Source organism: Ammospiza nelsoni, chromosome 8 (genome assembly GCF_027579445.1).
Source record: "Ammospiza nelsoni isolate bAmmNel1 chromosome 8, bAmmNel1.pri, whole genome shotgun sequence".
In the NCBI taxonomy this organism is placed as follows: Eukaryota; Metazoa; Chordata; class Aves; order Passeriformes; family Passerellidae; genus Ammospiza; species Ammospiza nelsoni.
Genome location: NC_080640.1, coordinates 33,487,893 through 33,508,485, shown reverse-complemented (window position 1 = coordinate 33,508,485; position 20,593 = coordinate 33,487,893). Strand labels below are relative to the sequence as shown.

Genomic DNA, 20,593 nt, shown 5'->3' with positions numbered 1-20,593 from the left:
CAAAGTAAAAAGCACCTTACCTTTCTCCCAGGGACGTTTGTGAGCGGCAGAAGTGGTCACGGCCGATAGGCTCCCCGAGAATCCCTCGGTGCCGGCTGGAGAGTGATCGAGTCGCGAACTCGCTCAGCAGCACTCACAAGGGACTCATCTGGGTCGCCAAAATGTTAGCGTTCAAAAATACATAATCACGGGGGATTATATGCGGTGCTTTTTATTAAGAGCTCTGGGAATCGGGGTATATTCAACCCAAATCTGACTCCGACCATACATCCGAAATGATCATGTTTTATACTCTATCGTTACATAACTTTCATGTTAATTATTAAACTTATATTGTTCTATTGTATACATAAATTTAGCCCCTCTCTGAACTTCCAATATAGTTTCTCACTATTCTTCTTATGGTTATATAATAATTACATTTAATTACTAAACATTCATCACTTCTAACAATTATATAATTTACCATACTGCTTACGCAGGTGCAGTTGATCTGGGAAAGCACAAAGCCTAACATTTTAGATTCTATCTTTAACTTTTTCCAGGGTTCCACTAACAAGCTCATCACACCTTCAGGTCTTTAGGCTGCATCAGCCACAATATTTGGGCAAGGAGGGATTTTGGTGTTTGTAAGAGACAGAAAAGGCTTGCAGCTGGTGTGGTTGTGGCTTTTGTTGCTGGCATGACCAGGCCAGGCCAGGCTGGATGGGTGTTGGAGCAATTTGGTCTGGTGGAGAATGCCCTGCCCATGGCAGGAGGTGGAATGAGGTGAGATTTAAAGTCCCTTCGAACCCAAACCAGTCAGGGATTTGGGTTCTGTGAGATGGGGCAGAGCAGGTGCTTGTCCCCACCAGAAATGGAATTATGGCTCTGTCTCACCTTCTTCACTGCTCATTTTCCTACAGCAACCACTGCATCCCTCCCAGTACTCACACTCTTGGCCAGGATTGGAATGGGTGGAACAGTTTTCTAGGAAAGCTTCAGCTTTCTTTCCCATGGCTTTTACCAAAGGATTTAATCTCAGCCTTGCTGGCTCAGCTCAGCCACTTCCCTGCCTGACTCACCAGCCCTGGCCCTGAGCTTTCCCCCCAGCTTTTCCTGCAGGGATCTCTCATGGCACGGCTGCTGTGCTTTGCTGCTGTGTCCTGTGCAGCTTCCCAGCTGTGTCCCTGCACTCCTGACAGCTGGGCAGGTTATAACAGCACCCTGCCAGCTGCTGCTCCTGGGATGCTCCAGATTGATTCTCCTGTGGCTGTCAGAGAAGCTGTGCATGTCCCAGGAATGCCCTGCAGGGATCCTGGTGTGATGTGCATGTCCCAGGAAATCCTGCAGGGATCCTGCTGTGATGTGCATGTCCCAGGAATGCCCTGCAAGGACCCTGCTGTGATGTGCATGTCCCAAGGAAGCTGCCAGCCCTGCAGTGGAGGTTTGGGATGAGCAGCTTCATGTGAGGTTTGCTGTTGCCACAGTTCAGCGCTGGGATTTCCACCGCTGCTTTGGTGAGTTATAAACTGATTTTTAAAATTTTTAATTTTTTGTTTTATTTTTCATGGAGTTTGAGGACTCTCTGGGGGGCAGCAGTCAGGAAATACAATTCTTTGTGTTTCAGGCTGCCTAGGAAGGAGAGAGCAGTGGCTGATCAGAGAGAGCTCTGTCCAGCACTTCAGTGCTGCCTCTCCACTAAATTCCCAAAGAGAGCTGATCCATACCATTCTTTCATCTGCATTCCCTCACTCTTCCTCGTGGTAGTTTTGTCTCTGCAGCAGCTGGAGCAGACAGACAGACAGGCAGACAATGTTTTATTGCCCCATTTGGAGGGTGGTGTCCATGTGCTCTCCTGAGGGCTGGAGGGGATGTCCTGGCAGTAGGAGTGACTTGCAGGGGGTAAGAAAAACCAAAACTGCTTGTGCTGGCAAGCCTGGATATGGAGGGGCTTGACAGCTGGCCTGCAAGCAAAGCTGAGTTAATAGAAGAAATAACAATTAATGATTTTCAAGTGTATCCATGGCAAGGAAGAAGACAAAGCTGTCAACGTGTATCTTAGAAAAGATGCATGGGAATTTTTGCAAGCTAGACTATGAGCATAAGTAGATGTGTATGTGCCTTACTCAATTTCTGTAAAACTTTTGCCAATTATATTGACGTTAATTGCTTTGCACCAATGAATACAATAAGTTATTGTGACATAGTAAACGACTTAATATCACACTTTGCTAAGACTATATAAGCTGGAGAACACTCAGAATAAAAAACTTATTTCTTTTGAGACCCTGATCACATGTGTGTTTGTCAGGTCCGACCTAAAGGTGACACCTGGAGGCAGGAGGGGACAGCATTGCCATCCCGAACCCAGCTCAGGGGGTGAGGGCTGCCCAGGACCAACCCTGGTCCATCGCAGAGGTCCCTGGAGCTCCTGTGCCGCTCGTGGGACATCCCTGGGAGCCGGAGCGAGGGTTTGGGATGCGGCTGCAGCCGCTGGAGGTCACTGCTGCTCTGCAGCTCCGCACGGAACGCGGCTCCTGGAGGGGCCACAGGAGCGCTGCGACATCCCTGGGAGATGGATGGACAGAGGCTGCCCTGGGGATCCTCACCAGCAGTCACACCTGGCACTCCAACCCCGCCCGATTGTCCCTGTCCCTCGCTGCTGGATGGAGGGACTCTTTGGGAGGCTGAGGGAGCTGGCAAGGGGCTCAGCCTGGAGCAAAGGAGGCTCAGGGGGCCCTTGTGGCTCTGCACAACTCCTGACAGGAGGGGACAGCCAGGGGGGGTCGGGCTGTGCTGCCAGGGAACAGGGACAGGACAAGGGGAAAGGGCCTCAGGCTGGGCCAGGGGAGGCTGGAAATGAGGGAAAATTCCTTCACGGAGAGGGCTGGCAAGCACTGGAACAGGCTGGGTAAAATAAATTCACATCCCGGTCCCTTTCTGCCCATCCAAACTGAGGGGACTCCATTCCAGCTCTGCGGGCACAGTGTCACCTTTACTGGGGACCTGGGGCTGAGAGGTCCCTTCTGGGAGGGTTTGGAGCCATTGCCAAGGAAATGGGTGACTTCACCAAAAGGCCCATGGTCCTTCAGTGCTGTTTGAGCATCTAAACAGGACTGGGGGAAAAATAAAATCCTTGGGAGGGCTTGGAAAACATCAGGATTCAGCAGGACAGCAAAGCTGCCAGCAGCAATGCAAACTGGTGAAATCTGTATTCAGATGTCCTCCCCCCTTGCAAAGGGTCTGGAAACACATTCCCAACTCCAATCCCAGCTACAGGACCTGGTCCCTCTGGCAGGACAGGTATCCTTTGGGACTAGGAGTTCAGCTGATTTGGGGTAAATATCAGCTGGATGGCAAATCCGCCTTTGTCAGTCTCTAGAGGAGGAGGAAGAGGAAAGGGAGCACCCTAAATGCAGACCTAGAAAGCAGGTTCTTGCTGGAAATGCCTCCTCCTTCTGCCTTTCCATGTGTCCAGGACAGTTACGAGTCAAACAGAGACAGTATGAAAACACAGGGCATTTATTTCTGTACATAACCAAAGTGCTTGTAATTGGTGTCTCCAGATGGAAAACCAGGCAAGTCTCCTCCCCTGAACCAGGAGACTCAGTGCTAACATTTCAGGCTCATAATTAACAAAAGAATGTATACTCCATATTCCTCTTTTCTTTCCTAAAAAGGTTGTTTTGTAGCACACACACCACAGAAAAAGGGCTAAAAAGACTTCCAAGGCACATTACTATCAGGAAGGAATGGAGAAATGCTGCCTTTTCCTCACCAGCCCTCTGATCCTGGAGGTGTTGGGTGGGGTGGATGACAGCAATCCAGCTTGGGCAAGGAAGGTCATTTATTCCCTCCACTGGGGAGTTCCAGCTGGCTGCAGATGTGTCCCCTCCTGACAGCTTTGGTAAACAGGGAGAAAACTCAGCATTTTGGGGTGCAGTCCTCCAGGAGGGTTTCTTGGGCTCTCAGGAACTAATCCACTTGCAAAACAAGGCTGTTTTTCATGAGAAATAGCTTGGCTTCCAGCAAGGCCCTGCCCCATGAAGGGGAGGAGTCGGAAATCTGAGCCTTTGGGGTGTGAGGGCAGGTTTGGGGGCTTGGGGTGTGTCTGTTCTTCAGCAGCTCCTCTTGTCCTTCCTCATCATCCTTCTGGTGCCCTTATTGCAGCATTCTCCTCATTCAAAGGTGGTTGTGGAGGAGAATCCCGAGGTGCTCTGGCTCCCTATTCCTTTTCTGCAGCCAGCAGGAGGTTGCAGACCCTGGAGTTGGTTTGGTGCAGGGCAAATTCCCTGCCGGGCACGGCGCCGCGCCGGCCCCTCCGAGCGGTGCTGCTCCGGCTCCCGGCAGACTGGGACACTGAGAACACTTCCCTGTGGGACAGAGGGACAGCAGCACGGTCAGGAGCTCTGGTGGGGGTGGTGGATCTCACCCTTCTGCTCCCAGTCACCATCTCCTGATGGTCTCATGTGTCACTATAGGACACGGAACAACACGAGCGCACACACTGCTGCTCTCAAGGTGAGGAAAAGGGAAATTTATTTTCTGACTCCATCATTTATAGATTTCTAAAAGTGACAGTGGATTGGAGGGTGACAGTGCCACCTCTCCAATGACATTGCACAAACCAAGAGTCTATCAAATTTCTCCTCTTCTATAAAAGAATGTAAAACAATCAATTATTTACAGAAAGTGTGTGAGAAAGTTTGCTACAAGAATGTCAACATCAGAAGGCTTAGAGAATCTTAAAAAATCAGAGCAACACTTATGGATGATTGTCGCAGATATCTTTTCATGAAAAATCCTTTCCTTAGGATTTTTCCTCTTGAGAAGCTGAGGGGTCAGGAACAAAATGTAAACATTTATTATCTGCTGCTGTGAAATGCAACAGGTGCATCTGTGATTGGCTCATGTTGGATGTTTGTAATTAATGGCCAATCACAGCCCAGCTGGCTCAGACACAGAGTCCTAAACAGCTGCCTTTGTTATCATTCTTTCTTTTTCTATTCTTAGCTAGCCTTCTGATGAAATCCTTTGCTTCTACCCTTTTAGTATCGTTTTAATATATATCATAAACTAATAAATCAAGCCTTCTGAAACATGGAGTCAGATCCTCATCTCTTCCCATACGCAAGAACCCCTGTGAACACAGTCACAGATGATGCTTCCACCCATATCAGAAACTTGTGGTGCCCTTCCCTCATCCCTACCAATTCCCACCCAATAAGTGCAACCATTAATCCTCTCCTCTTCCCTCCTTTCTCTCAAGCCCGCCAGGATGTTTCTGCAGGATCTGGTGCTACCTGTATGGGACCTGCTCCTCTCTCAGCTGCAGGCACATGAGCACGGGGCTGCTGGAAAACCTCAGCTTGGTGTCAAAGTGGATGGAGGTCTCCACCTCTGTCTGGCTCCTCAGGCTGGCTTGGAGCAAAGGGGAATCCAGTTCAGCCTGGAAATCCATGGCAAGGCTTCCCCTGGGAGAGAGAAGCACGTAGGGTCTGGTCATGGAGCAATGGCCTGAGCTGGGCACCAAACAACTCCATAAACACCTCAGTTAGAGGTCTGGCCATGGAAAATGTCTGTGTAAGCACCAGGAAAGGCTGGACCCACCAGGAGAAGAGCAGGGAGCAGTGGAAATCCACCCTTGCCCCCCAGGTATTCCCATTCCCAGAGCCAGGCTGACCTGGCACTGACGCTGGTTTTCAGCTCCTGCTCCCAAATGCTCACGTCCATGTCAGCTGAGATGTCCAGCCCCAGCCCACCCTGGAGTCTGACGGTCACTTGGAGGCCAGACTGCAGAGGAATGACCTGGAAGATGGAAAAGGCAGAGCTCCCTGTGGCCAGGCCCTGCTCCTGGATGAGTGCTGGCACCAGCAGGGCCTTGTGGCTGCTGGGAATGTCCATCCCAACCCTGCACCTCAGCCACGGGTCTCCCATGGCAGAACAAGCCATCCCACCGCTTTACCAACCCCCAAGACACATCTGGCAGTGCCACCTCGCTCTCAGATCTGTGTCTGTGGTGTGCAACATCCACAGGCTCAGTTGGGATGTGCAGACAGGCCACTGCTTCCTCCCCAGCCAGTACCTGGTGATGGTCCATCAGCAGGAGGTTCCCCCTGACCACACTGGTGGGCTCTGCACTGCTCAGCAGGACCTTGCCCATCAGGTCTGTGTATCCCTGGAAGAAGACAATTGGCCGCAGCTGGACGTCAAAGAAGGTGGCTGCCATCCCAGCCCTGAGCTCTGGCTCCTCTTCTCCTTCCGAGAGGTTTTCTCCCATCATCAACTCCATCCCTTGTGCTTCAAAGGTCACCTGGAAGACAGAAGTGGACAGGAGCAGGACATCAGTGATGGAGTGACTTGGGTGAGGCATCCAAGCCATCCCTGAGGTACCACTGAGGCATCCAAGCCATCCCTGAGCACCCTGAGATACCAGTGTGACATCCAAGCCATCCCCGAGCACTCCAAGGTACCCGTGTGACATCCAAGCCATCCCCGAGCACTCCAAGGTACCCGTGTGACATCCAAGCCATCCCTGAGCACCCGGAGGTGCCACTGAGGCATCCAAACCTTCCCTGAGCACCCTGAGGTACCAGTGTTCCATCCTCTGGTTTTTGGGGAGCAGGAGGCTCCCCTCTCCAGAGCAGGAGTCTGGTTTCACACCAGCGATTTGGGAATTTGCCTTTTTCTGACACAGGACGTGCTGAGCACAGAGGTGAAGCACCACGAGGAGGTGAAGAGGGGACACAGGGACAGCAGTGGCACCCCTGGGTTGTGCTGTCACCCCCCTGCAGCCCCCAGCCCCTCTCTCAGTGGCACCTGAGCTGCACAGAGCCGCTGGCCATGGCTGAGCAGGGAGAAGTCGGAGACGCTCTTCCTCAGGAATCCACCCTCCACAAACAGCAGGTCCAGCCCAAAAGTGGAGGTCAGGTCCTGGGTGACTGAAGGGCAGAGAGATGCCCATGAGCACCCCTGGGTGTCTGCTGGAAGGGGTGCTAACAGGATGATCTTTAAGGTCCCTCCAACCCAAACCTGTGGTACCACTCTGCATCCACTCCTTTCATTCTGGCAACACTCAAATGATTCAGCATTGCAAGGTTGGTTTTTTTTTTTTTCTCCCTGGATATTCCACCTTCACTGACCCTCTGCAAGGCCAGACTGAGCTAATTTGAACGGGGACAGAAATGAGGGGTGAAGAATTCAGCAGATATTTAGCAAGCGCTGCTTTTTGCAGTCTCTGAAATTTGATTCTTTCTTTTAAATCTCAGTGCAAGAATCCTCCTCTCTGGAGATCTTATTAAAAATACCAAAGGAACTTGTCAGGGAAAGCATGGAAACTCCCACCAGCAACCTGCTGTTGGTTTCATTTCCAGCTGAAGTCCCTCTTCCAAACCAGCAAGATTTGGCAAAAGTTTGTGTCAGAGAAGGGCATGTTCATATCTCTGGTACTGGGGGACGTTCTCAGAAACCTCCCTGAGATTTTGGGGCATTCTACAGACCTGGATCCTCCTCTGGAGCTGCCTTTTCCCACCAACCCCTCCTTTAACCCTCTGAGGGGACCAAGGTGTCCTCTGTGCTGTCACCTGCCAGAGGTGCTGAGAAAGAAGAGGAGATGCCAACTTTGGAGAAGAAGTTGTAATTGTTGATCCGTGGGTCTGCCATGATGTCTTTCAGTATCTTCCTGGAAAAGAGAGGGAAAGGATGTGTCAGCACTGGGAGGGAGGGAAGGCAAGGGGTCAGTGGTCACCACAGAAGGAAATATAATTTGCCAAAGCGTTTCTCATGGTTGCTGACTGCCCAGAAAAGTGTGAGTAAAAGAATGAAAGCATTAGACGTGGGCTACCCTGGAGTTTCCTTTTCCTCTGGATTACTAGGATAAACCAGGCAGATATTTTTGTGCAGCTTTTGCTTAGCTCTGAAAAATGTGAGTGCTTGGTTTGTTCTGTGCAGACAGAAAGATTATTGCAGGCACAAATTGTGCACTGCCCTGGGAGCCAGAGCTTCAGCCTCCAAGGACTCTGCTGAACCCACAAGCCTGGGTCCTGCTGCCATGGGGCAGGATGACAAAATCAGGTTCTGCCTGGCTGTGTGACATCTGCATCCCTGTTTTTACTCCAGGGATATCCAGGCAGCCCCCATGAAGTGATGTCAGCACAGTTTAAAGATATATTGGTCCAAACCCCCGAGCTGGATTGAGGAGGAGGAGGAGAAAAAGGGGATACAGAGCAGAGGGAAAATGTCCCTGTGCCCTCAAGCCCCACCTTGCCAGGTGGTGGTGGTCACGCAGGCTGTTCTGCACCTTCAGCAGCAGGAACGTGGCCACCTCTGTCTCCATCTCCGTGGTGGCCAGCAGGATGTTGATGACATCCATGGGCAGGGGGTGGTTATCCAGGAGGATTTCTGCAGCTGCCAGGCGACAGGTTTTGTCATAACTCTTCCTCTTCTGGTGGAAAATCCTCCTCATCACTTGCTTCACCTGATGGGAAGGGGTAATTGAGAGTGAAGGGCACCCCAGCAGCTTGGCTTTGAGTGGGGAGGGGAGCACCAAGCCTCACACAACCTGCTCTCCTACCTTGCTGGAGATGTGGGGAGCGGGGAATCGCTGCAGGGCAGAGGTGGCAGCGGTGGTGACAGCCGTGGGACCGCCCTCAGCGTGCTCCAGGAGGGTGGGGATGGTCTCAGGGAGCCTTGCATTGCCCAGGGCCAGCAGGGAAATGACCACCCTGGGCTCCTCCTGGGCACCTCTGAGCCCCCTGAGGATGGTTTCCACCCCACGCTCCACCACCTGCTCGGGATTTGCAGGAGGAGAGGGGAGTGAGGGACAGGAGATATCCTGGGCACCCTGGAATTGGGGGGTGTCCCAAAAAGCCAAGTGTGAGGGACTGCAGAGGACCCACCTGCAGCCCACAGAGCTTCTGCTGGCACAGCTTGCCCACCAGAGAGCCCACAGCAACTACTCCTGTCTCCCAGATCTCAGGTGCCAGCTGCTTCCCATCCAGCTTGTCCTGGGCATCAGGAAAGGGGTAACAGGAAGCAGGAAAAAAAGAAATTAGGGAGAAAAATAAAAGGAAAAAAAGAGAAGGAGTTTGCTTTACCTGTTATCTCAAGCAAGTCAGGTGTCACTGGCTGGGGGCTGTGTACAAATCACAAACAGGACAGGGCTGCTGTGAAATGTGCTTTGAGCTGTTTTGTTTTCCAGCATCAGTCTCATTACATGGTTATGACAATGGGAAGAGGCCACCAGCTCACATCCCAGGCAGCAGGCCAAAAAACTTAGTGTTACAACTTACTTATAAGCTTCTTGACCAATCACAAAAAGCAAAAGCACATTGACAGTAGTTCCATCCAACCACTATAAGCACAGGTACCTTTGGTTAACACAATGCTTGCTTATTTCAAATACAATACCTGCTTGTAAGCCTTAAAACACAATGCACAGAGCTCCATTATTAAACTTCAACCTTCCTAATGTCTCACTAGATAAACTTTTCTGTAGCTTAGGGAGTTATTCTAGACAAGTGTTAATACACAGAGCATTGTTCTATTTGTCCTTCCTTTTCTACTTTTTCAATAATTTTTCTGCTGACCATTCTCATGGTTGCTGCTTAGCTCTAATCACAGTTCTGCTGTCTCTGGGGCCTGCCTTTTGCAGCTTCCCCAAAACCCTCTGATTTTGTGGATTCCCACAGTCAGGGAAAACTAGTTCTTACCTGCCTTGAAGGAGGCCATGCATGATTTAATTGGATAAAATGCTCGGGCTCTAAATTGAGATTTTATTATCTTTAATGCACTGATACAAAGCATCTTCTGCTGGATTCTTTTGCTCTGGAAATCATCTACTCCCATCCCACTAAATGCACATGAACCAAACCCATGAGCAGGAAAATCAATTTCTACAGAAAGGTTTCCCTTGTTCCATGGTGTGTGTGGATCCATCCCAGGATGGGGAAGAGAGGGAGATGTCCATACTCACCAGGACGAGCTGGAGAAGCTCTCCTGAAGGCCGGGGAGAGAAAGCTGCTGCATAGAGGAACTTCTCCAGGAGGGATTTGGGCTCCTGGCTGAAATCCAGGAACTCTGAGAGCGCTGCCAAGGAAGCCACCGACTGTGTGGCCACCGCTGCCTCCACCAGGAAGGGGCTGGAGCAGGAGGAGGGAAATCAGCAGAGGCACAGCCCACAAAAACCCTGCAGTGCTTGGACAGGACAGGCATTAGGAGAAGCCAGAGAACACTGCCACTAGCCAGGATGGAGGAGCATGGAGAAGCTGCCATGGAGCAGCACCAACCATCCCCGTCTGTCTTGCCCAGCGCTCGGAATTTTGGAGCCACAGCTCCAGGGGCTCTCACCGTGCCTCCTCGGGGGCTCTCCTCAGCAGCTGCAGCACATCCCTCTTCTTGGCACTGCGCAGCATCTGGATGAACCTCTGGAACTGCCAGGCTGTCGCCACCCTCGAGGTGTCTGTTCTGACTCTCTGCCTGTCAAACGCCTTCAGGAAGGCTCTCAGCTGCAAAGGTGAGGTTTGTTAGGGGGGATTTAGCCTCTTTTCCCACGTTATCACAGGGTAACATTTGCACCAAAGCAGCCCCTCCAAAAGCACCACCGGGGTTTAACCCCAAACCCCACGAGTGCCCAGCCTGAGGGGGAGTTTTGGGGCTCAGCAGCATCACTGACCGACGGGCAGTGGGTGCAGACCCTCCTGAAGGGCAGGCTGGCCGTGCCCAGGGGCTGGGGCCGTGCCCCCGTGCCAGCCAGCACATCCTCAAAGCTCTGTCCAGACACCTCTGCCAGCCCAGGCACTGCAGGAGACACCAGCTGGAGCTGCTGCCTGTGAAGGGAGAAACAGTCAGTGGGAAGTTTTGTGATTCCCACCCTCCATGGCCAGGGGTTGGGATCATCCCTCACCTTGAGCTGATTTTGATGCCAGAGCGGGATCTCAGGGCTGGAGCCACCACGTGGCTTTCCTCTGCCAGGACTGACTGCAGCAGGCTGTCCCTCACCACGTACTGGCTTCTGCTGGAGGGCTGCCACTCCACTCCAAAAATCTTGGGAAAGGAAAGGCAATGAGGAAAAAAGCAACCTTTTGTTCCCCTTGGCCTCTCCCCAGGAGATTTATCTCTTTACATTAGCAGGAAAAGAACTTTCCAGTCCACCAAGTCACCTACTTCACTTGCAAAATGTAGGAAAGGAAAATCCATCAGAGCCCACCTTCTTCCCAGGTGTGGGAGAAGGCACCACCAGGTGAGGAGCAGCAAGGGGATGCCCCCAGCCATGGCTGATGCAGGCAGACAGAGGGGTGACACCACAGGGACTTGCACAACAAGGAGGTCTTGAGACCCCTGCCAGGGCCCCTGGGATCTCCATGGGAATGTCCACTTTTATACTGAATTCAGTAGAATTAGTATATTTTCAAAAAACCCCTTAAATTTTGGTTATGGCAGGTATGACTGCATCAAGACCCACAGGATTTCCTCTGTTCATGTCAGGGTTGAGCACAGGCTACTGCTTTCAGCAAAACAGAATCCTGTCAAAATAATCCCCCATGCAACGAGACCCAGAAACCATCCCTGCATCTGCAGCTTCCCAAGCAAGATCAGCTGACAGCTCAGAACTGATAACAGGAGCGGGGATGGGGTGACCCAGAGCACCTTTGCTGCTCCTTCCCACCTCGAGACCCTCCTGAGGGATGCTGGTGCATCCCACTTTGGGGATGGGTCTAAGAGTCCCATCCCAAGCTGCTGCCGAAGGCTGAAGCCAGCTGGGAATGGGAATCCAAGCCCACCTGCCAAAGGATTTTAGGGGTGGCCCTGCTGAGCCCCCCACAGTGAGAGCAATGGACTTGCTTTGTTCATGGAGGTGAATCCAGACTTTGGCTTCGAGCAGCTGAGGAGATCTTTGGTCTTGGTGATGGAATGGTTGGACATGGTGTAGGTGACCTGGCAGCTTCCAGAGGCATCTTCCTGAAAACAAACAGGAGTGACCACGAGTGTTAAACACTCTGTGGAGGGGACAGACACAAAGGCCAACCCAGCAAAGAGAACAGCAGCTAAAATCCAGAATGTGGGACAAATCAGAGGGTGGTTGGACAGCTCCAAGTCCATCTTTGTAAATTCAGGCTCTAAATTAAGATTTAATTAAGCACCCCTGTGACTGCATTTGGGATTCTGAGGTTATTTCATGTTGTTCACAGGTCATTCCAGCTGGCTGCTGGCAAAGCAAATCCTGTTGGCAGGAATGCTTGTGGAGTTTTTTCTCTGCTGTTCCTACTGTCCAGGGAAAAGCTGTGATTTTGTAAGGGGTGCCAATTGCTGAAAATTAGGTTATTTTATTTTAACTCTTCTGCCTTTCCAAGAGTCACCCTTGCTCACAGCCCGGTTGGAGCAGCAGACCCAATGTTATTTACCCTGAATTTTGCCCCCTCTGCTGAAGCTCGTGGGCTGGCTGGGCTCCAGGGCCAGCTCTCCTGGTCCATCTCTGGGTTTTGGTCCCAGCTCTGGACCTACCTCCACTGTGGTGCCGGCATGGGGCTGAAGCTGGAACAGACTGGTGATGCCTCGTTTCAGGTTGGAGATCAGGATGTTTTCTGCTTCATTCCCGTAGAAAGCTTTGACCTGGGAGGGCAGGAGGGGGTGCCTGGCTGAGGGGACATCTCTGGGGTCCCTGCAGGCTCCCTGCTGCCTTCCCTGACAAAAGGGAACCTGAGAACACCCTGCAGACCCCCGAGGAATTTTCTCAAGGAGGCCCTTATCCCTCAATAGCGTGAGGTCTGTGAATGCAGGAACACAAAATTTCCCTTTCCTTCCCACCCTGGGGTCGCACAGCCTCAGAGGAGAAGGCCAGAAAGGAGCTTATATCCCATGGTTAGGGCTGAAGAGCTTTAACATGGGATTCTGCAGCTCCAGCTGAGTCCTTCTGGAGCACGGGACTCCTTGTAGGGTCCAACATTGGCCAGTGCTCTGAAATCAGAGGTGGAGATGGAGCTCCCATGGGCCTCATAGCCCAGAAAATCTAGGATGAGGACAGGAATGCTTTGCAGAGGGCATGAACAGGCCCAGGAGGTGTCCAGCTGACCTTGCCACTGCTCCAGGAGATGAACACTGGCTGCTGGAGCTCTGCCTGTGCCTCTGGGCTCAGAGCAATCTCTACAGGGGAGCCTCTGCTGCTGTCCTGGCTCCTCTGCTCCTCTGGCTGGTGTTGGGCCTTCAGGTCATGGATCTACAACAGCAGAAGATGCAGAAAGCAGTGACCAAGTGTCTGCTCTGAGGCTGGTGTGCATTTCCCCTGCAGGCAGTGAATTTGGTCAGAGAGGTCATTTTTCAGCTGGCGTGGGCTAGAAACAGAAGGGGTTGTGTGGAAACCCAGAGCAGTGGGAATATTTCTCTGTGTGCTCTGGGGTGTCTTGACCCCCAGGGGAGCACTGACTCCGACCCTCATCCATGGAGAAAGTTTCCTAAGCTCCAGAATAGACCAGAACCCACAAAAGTGTGCAATAGATTATAGAGAGCAGTGTAGGTGTGTCACTTGGTGAGAAATTGAGGTTTTGGAATTTTTAGTGTGTTGTGGATGGAAGAAAGATGGAGGGCACAGGGTGTCATCCTGGGTTTCTTCTTCATACTGCTTCTTCCTCCTTCTCCATGGGTTTGGGTGGCATTTTGTAATTGGGTGGAAAAGTCCCCATTGCAGCTCTTTGGGATCAGCTATTGGGTTAAAAGGGAAAATAATCCAGGTGTCAGTTCTTCATTGGATAGTTGAGTCTTAAAAGCCCTTGGAACAAGAGATTGTTGGCCATTTGCTGCCTTCTAATGAAAAGCTGCCTGTCACTGTGATATTTTCTGAAAAATCCCTTCAGGATTTTTCTCCTGAGAAGCCTCAGAAAAGAAATGTAAACAATAATTATCTGATTGCTTGGAATGTGGTCTGGAGGTTGCTGACCAACAGGTGCATCTTGGATTGGTTCCATATGAATTGTTTTTACTTAATGACCAATCCCAGCCAGCTGTGTTGGACTCTCTGAGTCTGAGTTTTACTATTCATTCTTGTCTATCCTCCTGATGTCTCCTTTCTCTCTTTCTTTAGTATTGTGTAAGAGGATGTGAAATAAGGAAGGTGTGGAAGAAGAAGAGAGACAAAGAGCGAGAGACAAAGAGGTACAATATCAGTCTTCTAAGAACTTGGAGTCAGATTCTCATCTCTCACCTCAGCCTGGGGACCCACAACACCACAACAATTGGTGACCACAGCAGCCAAACTCACAGCAGTGAGACTGTTTTACTGATAAGCAATAATAGACCCCTGAGTCTGAACATGAGCTACTGTCTCAAATGCCTTCAATCCAGACCCAGAAAAACCAACAGGGTTTCAGCTCCTGGGGTGTTCCCAGCAGGAACCCCTGGCTGGGATGGCTGTAGCACCCCTGTACAGGAACCCCTGGCTGGGATGGCTGTACACCCCTGTACAGGAACCCCTGGCTGGGATGGCTGTACACCCCTGTACAGGAACCCCTGGCTGGGATGGCTGTACACCCCTGTACAGGAACACCTGGCTGGGATGGCTGTAGCACCCCTGTACAGGAACCCCTGGCTGGGATGGCTGTACACCCCTGTACAGGAACCCCTGGCTGGGATGGCTGTACACCCCTGTACAGGAACCCCTGGCTGGGATGGCTGTACACCCCTGTACAGGAACACCTGGCTGGGATGGCTGTACACCCCTGTACACACCTGCAGCTCCTGGGGTGTTCCCAGCAGGAATTCCTAGCTGGGATGGCTCTACCCCCCTGTACCCACCTGCAGCTGGAGCAGCTCCTCCCCGCCTGGGTCCCTCCAGAGCTGCTGCAGACGGATCAGTGCCTCAGCCTGCAGCCAGGCTCCCCACGGGGATGGTGTGGAGGTGTGCTGCAGCTGGACAGCCAGGGAGTACTGGTACTGATACAGGCTCCTGGGATGGAAAGAAGGCAGCAGATTCCCTGGGGAAAGATGGAAGTGTTGGAGGGAAGCAGTCATGGATTGTGGATGCTGAGAGAGAGAAACAGAGAGTTCCCCAGGCATCGTCCTGGGAAAAGCTGTGAGAAGCTCAGAGAAAGGAATCAAAACAATTCTTATCTTCAGGTTTTGCAGCTGGTGTTTTGAGCAGTTGTTTTTCATGAGGTGTTTAGAATGGAGGTCCCTTGTGGCAGCAGCTCTCTGGCCACAGAGAGCAGGCACAGGCTTTCCCAGGCATTTATCCCTGGGGAAGGCTGTGAAAAAGCTCAGAGAAAGAATTGAAACAATTCTTATCTCCACCTGCTACACCTGTTACTAAGCATATATAGAATGTGTTATAGAGATTTATTTACCAAAGAGTAATAGTGTTTTAATTAGTTAGCCAACAAGGTCAAAGCTGTATCAAACAAACTAAAGAAAGTTATGAGTTGCTTAAAAATATAATAATTTTATCGTATAAAAAAATAAAACAATAGTTTAACCTTCTGCATCCTAGAGTCAATACTAATTACACCCACACGAGAGAAACCCCTACAACAGCAGTTCCTTAATTAACCTATTGGGTGACAGGTGTTATTAAAAATCAGTCAGGTTCTGGATGAATTATGTTGGTTATAAATATCACGAGACTGTAATAAAGTAAGTGTTTGGTCTTCTGGTCAGTATGGAGTTGTGTCACTTCCACTGCTGTTCCTGACTCGATGGTGACAATGGATCACCTCCATCCCAGAGGGCACCTGGACTCGCAGGTGCTGATGACCTGGGTCACTGCACCCCCTGGGAGGGCAGGCTAGCTGATGGAAAGGTTTTCCTGGGCAAATATTTGTGCCTGTGGTTTGGATATTTGGGTGATCTCCAGGCTGACAGCTGATTCCTGCTTGTGTTTCCAGCCCTGCCTCAGAAATGATGGCTGGAGCAGCAGCTCTGCCTGGGCACTTGTAGAAATGCCCAAGAAACACACTTTAATCCTGAAGGGAGGTTTCCTGAGCATGCCCATGGACAGGAGGGATATCTCCAGTGCCTTTTCAGCACTGGGCATTAACTGGGGTACAATCAACACTTTTAGGGGAGAAAAGAAGCAGAATCCTTCATATTATGAGTTTTCCATCAGAACTTCTAACTTTTAATTAAATCACTGTCTCCGTGCTAAGGCAAAAGGAAGTTGGTGGGATAGCTTTAGTTCAAAACTCTCTGCTTTAATCTTTTTTTTCTAGACTTATTTGAAGTCCCTTCTCTTGCTCATATACAAGTGTGATTGAAGGGGGGGTGGTTGCCTTTGCCATGACAAAAGCAGTCAGATCTGTTTTCTGAAGTCACTGGAAATTCTCTTGCAAATTTGATGCACTTGCTGGACTTCTGAAATGTTTTACAGCTTTGCTTCTTTTAACAACAAATGAATCAATGGAAGTCCAGCTCAGTCCCTGGGGCTTTCCTCTGTCAGACAGACTGAGGAATTTTCACGGTTCTGCACTCTGTGCAGTTTAAAAAGCTCCAGCTCTCTGATTTTCCCCATCCCATTATGGAAAGGACTTCCACAATCCCCAGAATTTCCCAGCCTCAGGAGATGCTCACGCTGTGTGCAGTTTGCCAGTCCCTGTTCCCTGCTTGGCTGCAGCCTGGGAGGATAAATGCTGGGATGAGCATCTCACCTCTCCGGGCATCCGGACCCCATCGAGTCCCTGGTCCCCAACCAGCCCAAAGCCTCCCTTACCTTTTGCTGCTCTCAGGAGGGAAAAGCAAAGCAGGCACAAGCATCCCCAAAGTGCCTGTGGGTCCATGGTGGGCTCCAGGGCCCATCCAGAGGGCAGGAGCAGGCAAGGGAGGGGGCCGGGAGAGAGGAACCGCACAACAAAAGTGCCAAGATCAGCAGAGCCGGGCGATGGGGCCCGACCTGCTCCTGTCCCCGCCTCACCCAAGGAAAGGGAAATAATTAAACCTTTGTACCAACCCCCAGCAGCCGCGGAGGGTTTGGAAATCAGCTGGGGTTCGCCAAAGGCCGGCGGGAGGGGAGGAAAGCTGGGAGAAAAAGAGCAGCCAGAAGCATTGAGGGGAGGAGGAATTGTCAGTTCTCCTGATACGGGAGGGGGATGCTCAGAAAGCTGCTCTGTCTTTTGGAGATCTGTCTCTTCCCATCACAGGATAGAAAACAGTTCTTTTCAAAAGAAAAGCCCCAGAAGGGGGAAGGGGGAAACAGCTTTTCCATCCTTTTAGCTGGAGACTGGGATTTGCAGCCTGGAGGCCCAAGTTACTTAAAGGGCCAGGCTGGAGGGGACAGGGAGCACTGCTACCCCCAGAAAGAAATGGGAAAGGCTTGGGAAATCCATCTCTAAACCCCTTGGCCCACTCACCATACAGTGTTTTTATTAGTGCATGAACCTTCTGATTGCTGAGTTTAATTGTTTTCTAAAGACACCACAGTAAGGGCTGCTGATGCAGATCAGGGTCCTGGGAAGGCTTTTTGCTAAAAAGAATGGGGGGGGGGGTGGAAGAGGGGGGCACTTCACATGTGTCATTCTGGAAGTGATCTGCACATTGCAGTGGGATCAGAACCCCAGGACTTTGCTGTGTTGGCATTTTCAAGGGCAAATCTCCCAGCTCTGCATCACCACTGGGCTTTTGGGCTTCTACTGTGATCAGAAAATGAAAGCAGATCCAGCTGAGAGAAACCTGGGAAAATTCCAGTTATAGCTTTCCCATTTGTGGTGTCTTCACTTGGTCTTTTGTGGTGTTTATGGACAAATGCCCCATATTTAATTTGAAAAATATCCTTCTCTTCAGTATTTTCATTTAGCTTTTCTAGACTCATGGAATGGTTTGAGGTGGAAGGGACCTTAAAGACCATTTTCTCTCAACCCCCTGGCAAGGGCAGAGAAGCCCATGGCCCAGAGCAGCTGTGGCTGCCCCTGGATCCCTGCAAGTGTCCAAGGCCAGGCTGGACAGGGCTTGGAGCAGCCTGGGATAGTGGAAATTGTCCCTGCCCATGGCAGGGGGTTGGAATTGGGTGATTTTTAAGGTTTCTTCCAACACAAACCATGTTGTGGCTCTGGGGGATCTGTGCTCTGCAGTGCAGTGAGAGCAAAGCACACTTCTCAGAGCATGAAAACTTCCTGCTGAACACAGGAAGCCTTAGTTGTTTATCCAGCATGGGGGAAAAGGAAATATTTCAGGGTGAGGTGGTTGTGGAGGGTCTGAGCCCTGAAGGTGAGGTCCCAGAATGTTTGCTGGCTGCAGCTCAACAAAATACCTGGAGAGGAAAGGCAAACAGAAATAGTCTGTGAAAAAAACCTGCTGATAAGGAGGCCTCAAAGGGGAGCTGAACTTTGGCAGGTTGGTTGTTTAGGTCTGGCTGCCAAGAATTTCCAGGGTTAGGATGTAAAAAACTGAGAGAAAACCTGTTTTTTTTTTCTCCAAACCTGCTTCTTCCTTCTGTCACTGAGACAATCTGTGAAAAAGAATAAAGCAGAAGAAGCCAGAGGGAGGTAAAAGCTTTGTGAAGCATTCTTCTCAAATCCCTCTGGGGTTGCCATGCTCTTGGAAAGGTGCCTTATGGAACTTTGGACACCTGTGGGCAGATGGATGGTTCTAAAGTCAGTGCTGCTGGAATCCTGGGTGCTCCCCCAGCCCCTCGTGTACCACTCCAGTGTGAGCTCCCACTTCTGTCCAGTGAAGGGCCCTGGCTGCTGGGCCACCAGGGGGGATCCTGGCTGCAGGGCCTGGTGTGGCAGCTCTGAAACCCACGGGCAGAGCAGGGCAGAGCAGAGCAGGGGCACTCAGAGTGCCCAGGTCAGCGTGCCCAGGCCAGAGAGGCACACAGGGACCTCACCACCCCGAGCTGTGACATCAGGCTGGACTTTGGCAAAGGGTGGCCAGGCTGCACTCGCCTGGATGGAAGCCACAGGGGCTGCTGCATCACAGCCTGCAAACCCCAATTTCCTCCTCTTCCAAATGACCTTCAGCTCCAAAAGTCCCCCCACCTCATCCCCAGCACCTTCTCCTGCCTTGCCACCTCCCTTTTTGCCATTGCAGTGGCAGGGAAAGCCCTGACTCTACCAACAAGCTCCATCAATCCTTCCCTCGAAGAGAAAAACTGAAGGGGGATGAGCAGCTCCCACATGATTGTACTGGTGGCACTCAAAGGTCTCCAAAATCCCTGAACAGAGAGATTTCCTGGGGCTGTGTGGGTCAAGAGGCCCCAGGTGTGACCAGTGAGCACCTGAGGGCCCTAATGAGCTTTAATGACCCTAATGAGCCTCAGCTGGGGTCTCCTTAGGAGATGATTTCTACTCCTGCAAAGCAGCCAATCCCCTGCCCTGTGAGCAAGGGGAAAATATGACTGGTGATTGTGTGAACTGGTTAAAACCCACACAATTTTAGGAAAAAAATCAATTCTGCTCAGTTAATTTTGGAGTTTGAAAGGTTTGGTGGTATATAAATATATATTTACAGGCCTGGTTTTGGACCAGACACACACACACACACATCTATCTATCTATCTATCTATCTATCTATCTATCTATCTATCTATCTATCTATCTATATCTATATGCATATATATATGTGTGTGTATGCATGTATATATATATATACACACATGTATGTGTGTGTGTATATCTATATATGTAATTTTTAAGCCAGCCCACCTGAGCTGGTCTGTAAGGCAGAAATGCCCTTTCTTTCCCACCTGTATGTTTTTAGGCAGTTGTTCAGCAATTTCCTATGCAAGCACACAGCTATGGATTTTGTGGAGGAAAGCAGCCCACACTGGGGATGAGGCTGTGCTGAGATGTATAAAAAGAGCTACCCCCCCCCCCAGCCCTGTGAGCCCCCACTTGCAAGGAGCTGTCTGAGTGCTTTGTGTTTCATTGTCTGGAGGTTGCCAGGCTGCACTTTCCAGGACAGCCTCCCTTTTGTCCTCCTTTTTCTTTATTTTTCTCCTTCCCTCTGCCTGGAACAAGCTGTGGAAAAGCCCCTGGCCTGGCTGGCTCCCGATGAGCTGTTGCTTGCTAAAGAGATGGGGTCAGGGAAAGGGGGAAAGTCTGAGCACAACAAAGGGACAGGAGCTGGGTTTGCATCTCAATCTGAGGCATCTCAAAGCCTGATAAGCTGAAAGAAAGACTTTCCTGTGTTAATGCACAATGATAATTTTGAGCAATTTTTGGAAAATGAGGCTGGGATCAACCTGGGGATGTTGTCTGGCCCAGTTCCCTGAGCCTGGTTTTGGCATGGGGAATGGATGACTGGCTCTTTGCAGAGAGCTGCTGCTGGTAGAGATTTCACAGTTTCTCCTGTGAATTTATCCCAGTACTTTGCTACAATAAAGAAATCTCCTCTTTCTACAGCTTCCCTCTATTACCTTTACAGTCAGCCCCAGCTGAGTGAGAATGTAGTCACAGCCTTTTCTTTCCTCCTCCCTTCTTTTCTCATTTTCAATTTCAAGAGGTCTCAGGTGTCTCCCTTTTTCCTTCCTCTCTCACCTTCCAGGTCCTGTTTCCCACACATTGCTCTTTCCTTATAAAACCCTTGATAACCCACTCCTCACTTAAGGCTTTGTTGGCTCCTTGTTTTTCTGCTTTCTGGCTGCTGGGGGTGAAGGTCTGCCTTTGAGGAGCACACCCTGCTCTCTCTGCTCCAG

At 50.8% G+C, this 20,593-nt stretch overlaps 1 protein-coding gene across 1 annotated transcript; it reads right to left on the bottom strand.

Annotated features, from left to right (window-relative positions):
- Positions 1–3,488: 3,488 nt before the first annotated feature.
- LOC132076546 (microsomal triglyceride transfer protein-like) lies at positions 3,489–20,460 on the bottom strand. The gene is made up of 20 exons (XM_059477680.1): positions 20,436–20,460; positions 18,595–18,688; positions 16,910–16,977; positions 14,767–14,945; positions 13,052–13,195; positions 12,484–12,591; positions 11,824–11,940; positions 10,886–11,025; positions 10,655–10,808; positions 10,330–10,487; positions 9,956–10,121; positions 8,880–8,987; positions 8,555–8,767; positions 8,244–8,458; positions 7,566–7,663; positions 6,802–6,923; positions 6,068–6,295; positions 5,666–5,790; positions 5,286–5,456; positions 3,489–4,355 (listed from the first exon to the last, which is right to left on the bottom strand). The coding sequence occupies exons 1-20, from the start codon at positions 20,458–20,460 to the stop codon at positions 4,208–4,210; spliced, it is 2,781 nt and encodes a 926-aa protein (XP_059333663.1). The 3' UTR covers positions 3,489–4,207.
- Positions 20,461–20,593: the final 133 nt, after the last annotated feature.